General features: G+C 41.3%; 1 protein-coding gene across 3 annotated transcripts in view; it reads right to left on the bottom strand.

Annotated features, from left to right (window-relative positions):
* LOC133662409 (SH3 and multiple ankyrin repeat domains protein 3-like) overlaps positions 1–8,874 on the bottom strand; it is a 28,976-nt gene that overhangs the window by 1,068 nt on the left and 19,034 nt on the right. For all 3 annotated transcript variants that reach the window (XM_062066378.1, XM_062066376.1, XM_062066377.1), the window contains one exon: positions 1–3,363. This exon is cut by the window's left edge and continues 1,068 nt beyond it. In XM_062066378.1, the coding sequence (XP_061922362.1) occupies positions 2,766–3,363 (598 nt within the window). In that variant the 3' untranslated portion in view covers positions 1–2,765. The remainder of the gene's footprint in view (positions 3,364–8,874) is intronic.

Here is an 8,874-nt window from a genome sequence, read left to right as displayed (position 1 = left end):
TGTTTCCGGATGAGGAGACGCTGCTCCGTTATTGATTGAAGTAAAGTGTGAATGTCATTAAAACAGTTAGCGCCATCTTTTGAGACTTCTTCCACTCGCGTCCTTGCACGCTACACCGCTACAACAAAGATGGCGGGGAGAAGACGCCGTCGAAGGTGAGCCACGTAAATAAGACCGCCCACAAAACGGCGCATCCGGAAGCGATTGTCAGAAAGCGGCTTGAAGATGATCTGTAAAACATCATCTATGCCAGTGGTCCCCAACCTTTTTGTAGCTGCGGACTGGTCAACGCTTGAAAATTTGGTCCACGGACCGGGGGGGGGGGGGGGGTTTGTTTAGTCATAAAAAAATACAATCATGTGTGCTTACGGACTGTATCCCTGCAGACTGTATATTGATCTATATTGATATATAATATAGGAGCCACAAATATTAACAGAAAGAAACAACTGTTTTGTGTGAATGAGTGTAAATGGGGGAGGGAGGTTTTTTGGGTTGGTGCACTAATTGTAAGTGTATCTTGTGTTGTTTATGTTGATTTAATAAATAAATAAAAAAAGTTTTTTTTCTTCTTGTGCGGCCAATCGATCCACGGACCGTTGTTGGGGGACCACTGATCTATGCAACATTTTGACCAAAGAACCACCATTACATGTTTTGTAGACCTGTGGTCCCCAACCTTTTTGTAACTGCGGACCGGTCAACACATGAAAATTGGGAGGCTTGGGAGGTGGATCAATATATTGATCTATATTGATATATAATGTAGGAACCAGAAATATTAATAACAGAAAGAAACAACCCTTTTGTGTGAATGAGTGTGAATGAGTGTGAATGGGGGAGGGAGGTTTTTTTTGGTTTGGTGCACAATTGTAAGTGTATCTTGTGTTTTTTATGTTGATTTAATAAAAAAAAATAAAAATAAAAGAAAAAAGGTTGTTTTTTTTTCTCTTGTGCGGCCCGGTACCAATCGATCCACGGACCGGTACCGGGCCACGACCCGGTGGTTGGGGACCACTGATCTATGCAACATTTTGACCAAAGAACCACCATTACATGTTTTGTAGACCTGTGGTCCCCAACCTTTTTGTAACTCTTGAAAATTTTCATATATCAATATATTGATCTATATTGATATAATGTAGGAACCAGAAATATTAATAACAGAAAAAAACAACCCTTTTGTGTGAATGAGTGTGAATGAGTGTAAATGGGGGAGGGAGGTTTTTTGGGTTGGTGCACTAATTGTAAGTGAATCTTACAATTGTACACAGATAGAGCGATACTTAGCTTTTTTTTTTTTTTTTTTGTACAGCCCTTTGAGACACTTGTGATTTAGGGCTATATAAATAAACATTGATTGATTGATTGATTGATTGTATCTTTTTCCTTACCCGTATGTGGGCTCTGTACCGAGGATGTCGTTGTGGCTTGTACAGCCCTTTGAGACACTTGTGATTTAGGGCTATATAAATAAACATTGATTGATTGATTGATCTTGTGTTTTTTTGTTGATTTAATAAAAAAATAAAAAATAATTATTATTTTATTTTATTTATTTATTTTTTTAATTTCTTGTGCATCCCGGTACCAATCGATCCACGGACCGGTACCGGGCCACAAGGAAGTCTTTTACATTTAGAAAATACTAATGATAATATGACTCCTTTAATGCACCCTATAATGCGCCTTATACCGTATTTTCCGCACTATAAGGCGCACCTAAAAACCTCCAATTTTCTCAAAAGCTGACAGTGCGCCTTATAATCCGGTGCGCCTTATATATGGACCAATATTGAGCCACAACAGGTCTCGCAACTACGGGATGCATAACGTAACCACAGCCTCTACTGTAGCGTCTATTCTATGCGCCTTATAATGCGGTGCGCCTTATATATGAACCAAGTTTTAAAATAGGCCATTCATTGAAGGTGCGCCTTATAATCCGGTGCGCCTTATAGTGCGGAAAATACGGTATATGGAAAAAGATCAATTATAGACCATTCATCGGCAGTGTGCTTTATAATCCGGTGCGCCCTACGGTCCAGAAAATACGGTAGTGCTTCCTTGTACACTTTATTGCGCTAGGCTAGGCTAAGCTAAGCTTCTATTTGTCCTTCCATTATTTCTTCCACTGGAGTCCAGGCCTACATATTAGTGAAAATAATAATAAAATGAGCGCTCGCGGACGGACATACTCTTCCTAGTAGGAGATGTTGAGGAGAAAACAATAAGCTATTTTCTTCAAAAAGTAAAAGAAAGGATTTGAGCAAGCAGGGAGGAATCTCCACGTATGGCGGGATCAAAGCGAACCCTTATGGCAGAGAGGAAACCCCTTTTGATTGGACGAGATGCTTTGCGTACAGATGGCTTGGCGGGAACATGTAGCACCATCGATCAGTCAATCAGCAACACAACAAAAAAAGTCCACCGTCAAACGTCATCACGAGCACATGATTGTTGCTAAATGGTCAGCGCTAAGTAAGATAGAAAGTCAAAAAGGAAAACACTCTTCAATAATTGGAGGAGAAAAATAATCAGCTCTTTGATCAAAGTGGAATTAGTTCAGTTGCTAAGGCTAGGCTAAGCTAAGCTAAGGTATGTTACACAGTGAGGACCATCAGTCAGGTGTTACTTACTTGGTTCTTCACTTGGAAGGTTTGTGCTTGTAAAGGAGCTCAGCAGTAATTCACCGTTTGATGAAAGAGCCGACGAGACGAGAGGACGCCAACCCCGCTGTCTCAAAGGTTGGGAGGTCACAGGGGTCAAGTGGAGCCCTCCAGCAGCTGTCTGAGGGCCCGCTCGATGTTGATGCGGTGGCCCAGTCGGGTGACGCCCAGCTCTACGTAGTCGTCCTTGGTGAGGGCGGGAAGATGCGAGCCTTCGATCTCGTGTTCCTGGAAGCGTTGACGATGCTCGGCCAGGCCCACGCTCTCCAGCCAGTCGCCCACGTCGTATTTGTTCCACAGGCTGAGAGGGCGCTGCCTCCATGGTCGCAGGGCCAGCAGGGGTCCGCTCAGGACCGGCGAGGGACAGGGCGAGGCGTGGGGGGAGGGCGACGGCGAGCGGGACCTGGTCCGAGCGCTGGCGCTGCGCATGACGAAGCGGACCTCCTTGGGTTCCGAGGGTAGACTGAGACTGGACGACTTGAGGATGGTCAGACCTCGACCTGAGCTCAGGTCCGGCCTGTCGGAGCACGGCGAGTGGGAGGAGGAGCCCAGCCCCGTCGACCTATCAGAGGGCGAGGGCGAAGGGGAGGGGCTCCTGCGTGTGACAGGGTAACGGCTTCCTGGTCGAACCGTGTAGGTGGCGCCGTATCCTCGCTGGGAGATGGTGTGCAGCTCGCCCAGACTGGAGAACAACCTGGAACACCATGACGACATGTTAGCATCTTAGCATGTTAGCTTAGCATTAGCACAGGAGGGCAAAGTGTTTGTAAGAGCAACAAGATTAGTCAATGAGTGTGTTGTTGTTTCAAAAGTTGACGGTTAAAGATAATGTTAGCATCGCATTAGGAGAGGATGTAATGTAGTCAAGGAGTGTGTATTGCGTCTACAATGTAGATATTTAAAGATAATGTTAGCATGGAAGCATTAAAAAAGGGTATCGTGTAGTCAATGGTTGTGTTGTTACAATAGTAAACAGCTAAAGATAACGTTAGCTTCAGTGTTGGGACTACTGTAACGCCGTTAGTTTCGGCGGTAACTAGTGATCTAACGCGTTATTTTTTATATTCAGTAACTCAGTTACCGTTACTACATGATGCTTTACTGCGTTATTTTAAGTTATTTTTTTATGTAGTATTGGTTAGAAACAGAAAATCTGAGTGTGTTTTATTGGAGCGCTGCGGTGTCGTCCTTCTGATTCTTCTTGTGTCACAAGCCGGAGAAGAGAGACGCGCGCTCTGGGTGTGTCTGGGTGTGGGTGTGGGGAGGGAGGGGAAGGGGGGCGTGTCTGATCATGGCGGAGCTGCATTCGAGTTTGTTAACATGTAGATATTCTCACGACTTTTCTTTTGTCTTAGCACAAAGAAAAGAACATTTTAGTTAAATTTAAGTTGTGTCTTGGATCAAAGATCCCATCTACTGCCCTAAACAGCAATTCAAATCTGCTGACACAGCTACAAAAGCAACATGCTTCGACGAAGCTAGTAAAGAGAGAGACAGACTCCGATGTCACTTCCCCTCCACCACTTAAGGATTAACTCTGCCTCTGCTCATCATTCAGCACTGAAGGTACACACTCTGTCAATTCTCTTATATACTCTTTCATTCTAGACTACTAGAGTGTTTGAATATCACATCACTCAAAATGTATGGACTATAAAGTTCACAAACATAAAGAGGGATCCTAGTGGGCCAGGCCAATCTTTCCTTTTCTCTAAACTAAAACTGGGGAAATGGTTAGGCTTTGTGTATGTAGTGTGTGCCTTCCTTGGTTTACAGCTATGTTGTTATTATGCTGTTTGTTACTTATATATGTTATGTTGCAGCTATTTGAAATAGTTTTGTCAATTTGTTCTGGCCTGAAATAAATTGGCCCTTTGAAACATATCTTCGTCTTTGTGTGTTGTATGTAGACCACATTGCTTAGCCGAGTTCAGTGATGCAAATGCATGTCAAGTTGATCAACACATTGTATTATTCTCCAGTGCAATAACAGTACTGAAATGAAGGCTAAAAGGGCATTAAAGGGAGCTTTAAAAAAAAAAAGAAGAAAAAAAGAAGTAACTAAATAGTTACTTTTCACAGTAACGCATTACTTTTTGGTGTAAGTAACTGAGTTACTTTTGAAATAAAGTAACTAGTAACTGTAACTAGTTACTGGTTTTCAGTAACTAACCCAACACTGGTTAGCATTACATTAGGAGAGTATATAATGTAGTCAATGAGCATGTTTTGTTTTTGACATTTAAAGATAACGTTAGCACGTTAGCACTGCATTGGGAGATGATATACCGGTAATGTAGTCAAGATGTGTGTATTGCAGTTAGAATGTAGATATTTAAAGATAATGTTGGCATGTTAACGTCGCATTAAGAAACAGTATCGTGTAGTCCGAAGTACATGTCAAACTACTTCCTTAACGTAAATGACCGCCATAACAACAACACCAGGGGGAGCTCCACTAACCACGTTAAACCCAGATTCCGAACTAACAAAGGTCTTAACTCATTCTCTTTCTATGCCACATCAATGTGGAATGCGCTCCCAACAGGTATAAAAGAAAGGGCATCTCTATCATCCTTCAAAACCGCAATAAAAGTTCACCTCCAGGCAGCTACAACCTTAACCCACATCCTCCCCGGATTGCTAATAATCAAATGCTAATAATCAAATGTAAACAATCAAATGCAGATACTTTTTCTTATGCCTTCTGATCTCTCTCTCTCTCTCTCTCTATGTCCACTACTTGCTGTCCATATCCCCCACCCCTCCACACCCCTGATTGTAAATAATGTAAATAATTCAATGTGATTATCTTGTGTGATGACTGTATTATGATGATAGTATATATGATAGTATATATCTGTATCATGAATCAATTTAAGTGGACCCCGACTTAAACAAGTTGAAAAACTTATTCGGGTGTTACCATTTAGTGGTCAATTGTACAGAATATGTACTTCACTGTGCAACCTACTAATAAAAGTCTCAATCAATCAAAAACCAGTGTTTTTCAACCTTTTTTGAGCCAAGGCACGTTTTTTTCAGTGAAAAAATCCTGAGGCACACCACCAGCAGAAAACATTAAAAAACGAAACTCAGCAGCCGATATTGACAGTAAAAAGTCGTTCTCGCAATCGTCGGATATGAATTTAAACCATAACCAAGCATGCATCACTGTAGCTCTTGTCTCAAAGTAGGTGTACTGTCACCACCTGTCACATCACGCCGTGACTTATTTGGACTTTTTTTGTGTTTTTCTGTGGTTAGTGTTTCAGTCCTTCTCTTGCGCTCCTATTTTGGTGTTTTTTCCTGGTTTTTTTTGTATTTTCCTGTTGCAGTTACATGTCTTCCTTGAGCGCTATTCTCCACACCTGCTTTGTTTTCGCAATCCAGACTATTCAAGTTGTGCGGACGCTTTCCTTCTTTGTGGGGACATTGTTGATTGTCATGTCATGTACGGATGTACTTTGTGGACGCCATCTCTGCTCCACACATTTAAGTCTTTGCTGTCGTCCAGCATTTTGTGTTTTGCTTACTTTGCAGCCAGTTCAGTTTTAGTTTCGTTTTGCATGGCTGTGCCTAAGCTTCAATGCCTTTTCTTTTTGGTTTAAGCATAAGATACCTTATTACCTGCACGCTGCTTCCCGCTGTCGTCTGCATATTCTGATCACGACACGACGTGTTCCCGACATCTACAAAGCAATTAGCTACCGGCTGCCACATACTGATATGGAAGAGTATTACATGGTTACTCAGCCGAGCTCTAGACAGCACCGACACTCAACAACGGCACATTATTCACGGATTATAATTACTTGTGTGCAAAAAATATTTTTAACCCAATTAGGTGAAATTACTTAATCTCCCACGGCACACCAGACTGTATCTCACGGCACAGTGGTTGAAAAACACGGGTGTAGCCAATGAGTGTGTTGTTACAATAGTAAACAGCTAAAGATAACGTTAGCATTACATTAGGAGAGTATACAATGTAGTCAATGAGCGTGTGTTGTCGTTACAATAGTAAACATTTAAAAATAACGTTAGCACTTAAGCATCGCATTCGGAGAAGGTATCGTGTAGTTAGTTTTTGTTACAACAGCAGACAGTCATAGATATTGTTGTTAGTAGAGTAAGAATTACGTTAGCACGTTAGTATCCAATTAGGAGCGAGTATAGTGTCGTCAGCGAGTGTGTTGTTGTTGGAATAGCCTTAGCACGTTAGCATCGCATTAGGAGAGGATATAGTGTAGTCAACGAGCGTGTTGTTTCAGTAGCAGACAGTTAAGGACAACAGGATGTTAGCCTGTTAGCATAGCATCATGAGCGACGACAAGGTTAGTCAGGGAGTGTTGTTGACTGACTGTTGGTTTAAAGTCATAAAGGTAGGCTATTTATATGTTAGCTGTAGCCGCTAATAAGAAGGAATGTTTACCAGAGATAAAAACCTACGATTTTCTTTCACCACCGTCCACACACCTGCAATGACGACAAAAACACGAATGACACCTAGTGTGTAACACACACACACACACATACTGGTTATCATTTGGAATGGGGACCAAGTTTTTGATCATCACTTGTGGGGACCACCCTTTCTACAGGTTGTGGAGGCATAAAAAAATGGTGTAAAATGGCCACTGCCCAGTTAGCTCATACACGTCTTTAAATCTCTGGATTGATGAAGTAATGTGCTGATCATTCTTACTGGGGACCCTGGGGAAGAAGAGTTACCGTATTTTTCGGACTATAAGTCGCTCCGGAGTATAAGTCGCACCGGCCGAAAATGCATAATAAAGAAGGAAAAAAACATATATAAGTCACACTGGAGTATAAGTCGCATTTTTGGGGGAAATTTATTTGATAAAAACACAACACCAAGAATAGACATTTGAAAGGCAATTTAAAATAAATAAAGAATAGTGAACAACAGGCTGAATAAGTGTACGTTATATGAGGCATAAATAACCAACTGAGAACGTGCCTGGTATGTTAACGTAACATATTATGGTAAGAGTCATTCAAATAACCATAACATATAGAACATGCTATACGTTTACCAAACAATCTGTCACTCCTAATCGCTAAATCCCATGAAATCTTATACGTCTAGTCTCTTACGTGAATGAGATAAAAAAAATATTATTTGATATTTTACGCTAATGTGTTAATAATTTCACACATAAGTCGCTCCTGAGTTTAAGTCGCACCCCCGGCCAAACTATGAAAAAAAACTGCGACTTATAGTCCGAAAAATACGGTAACCAGTAAACATGTTTTATTGGCCAAAGCTTAAAAATCACTTAGGCATCTTCAGAATGGATCTGACTATTATTTAAAAAGGTTTCCCTTTAGGGGACCTGTTTTTTAGTCCCCATACCGTCAGAGGTCCCCTAAAGGCATACTTGCCAACCCTCCCGTTTTTAGCGGGAGACTCCCGGTATTCAGCGCCTCTCCCGATAACCTCCCGGCAGAAATGTTCTCCCGACAAACTCCCGGTATTCAGCTGGAGCTGGAGGCCACGCCCCCTCCAGCTCAATGCGGACCTGAGTGGGGACAGCCTGTTCTCACGTCCGCTTTCCCACAATATAAACAGCTTGCCTGCCCAATGACGTCATAACATCTATGGCTTTTAGAGAGTAGAGTGCACAACTACTCACACAACAAGGAAACGAAGCAGAAGAACGAGGAAGTTACAGACATGGCGACGCCGTCGACGAGCAAGATGAAGAAATACGCTTGCAAGTTCCAAAACGAATGGAAACAAGTTCATCCAGGACAGTTCGAAGGGGAAGGGGTATGTATGTTGCCTGTACATTATGTATAACAGACTTCTCCATTGAACACGGTGGCCGAAATGATATACTCATTCATGAACGGAGAAGTTAAACAGGACAATGCTGCCATCTACTGGATAGCCTCCAGAACACTGAAATTCAAGTATTTATTTTATTTATATGTATAATAAAATAAATATATATATATATATATATATATATATATATATATATATATATATATATATATATATATATATATATATATATATATATATATATAGCTAGAATTCACTGAAAGTCAGTATTTCATACACATATATATATATATATATATATATATATATATATATATATATATATACAAGTTGGTGAATTCTAGCTGTAAATATACTCTCCTCTTAACCACGCCCCCCCACCCCCGACCA

The sequence above is a fragment of the Entelurus aequoreus genome, linkage group LG12 (genome assembly GCF_033978785.1).
Source record: "Entelurus aequoreus isolate RoL-2023_Sb linkage group LG12, RoL_Eaeq_v1.1, whole genome shotgun sequence".
NCBI lineage: Eukaryota > Metazoa > Chordata > Actinopteri > Syngnathiformes > Syngnathidae > Entelurus > Entelurus aequoreus.
The sequence above is the reverse complement of the archived record's forward strand: the minus strand, read 5'-3'. Positions and strand labels throughout refer to the sequence as shown.